We start from the raw sequence: 242 nt of genomic DNA on the forward strand, positions 1-242 counted from the left end.
TGTGCCCCCGGTGACAGCAGCTCCTTTGCAGGACACGCTGGGCGGAGGGTTCGACGCCACACAGGCCTTCGTGGGGGAGTTGGCTCACTTCAACGTGTGGGACCGCAAGCTCAGCCCCGGGGAGGTGTACGGCCTGGCCACCTGCAGCTCCAAGGCACTCGCGGGCAACGTCATCTCTTGGGCCGAGGCCAACATCGACATCTACGGCGGGGGCCACCACGGGGCCTTTGGGGGCCGGCGGC

At 68.6% G+C, this 242-nt stretch overlaps 1 protein-coding gene across 1 annotated transcript in view; it reads left to right on the forward strand.

The window, feature by feature from the left end:
- Positions 1-233, forward strand: part of LOC103808357 (neuronal pentraxin-1) — a gene marked incomplete at both ends in the record, with an annotated part of 976 nt that extends 743 nt beyond the window's left edge. Inside the window, one exon of the mRNA XM_009081139.1 lies at positions 32-233. Within this exon, the coding sequence (XP_009079387.1) occupies positions 32-233 (202 nt within the window). The remainder of the gene's footprint in view (positions 1-31) is intronic.
- Between the last annotated feature and the right edge of the window lie 9 nt (positions 234-242).

The sequence above is a fragment of the Acanthisitta chloris genome, unplaced genomic scaffold (assembly GCF_000695815.1).
Source record: "Acanthisitta chloris isolate BGI_N310 unplaced genomic scaffold, ASM69581v1 scaffold12418, whole genome shotgun sequence".
Taxonomy (NCBI): Eukaryota; Metazoa; Chordata; class Aves; order Passeriformes; family Acanthisittidae; genus Acanthisitta; species Acanthisitta chloris.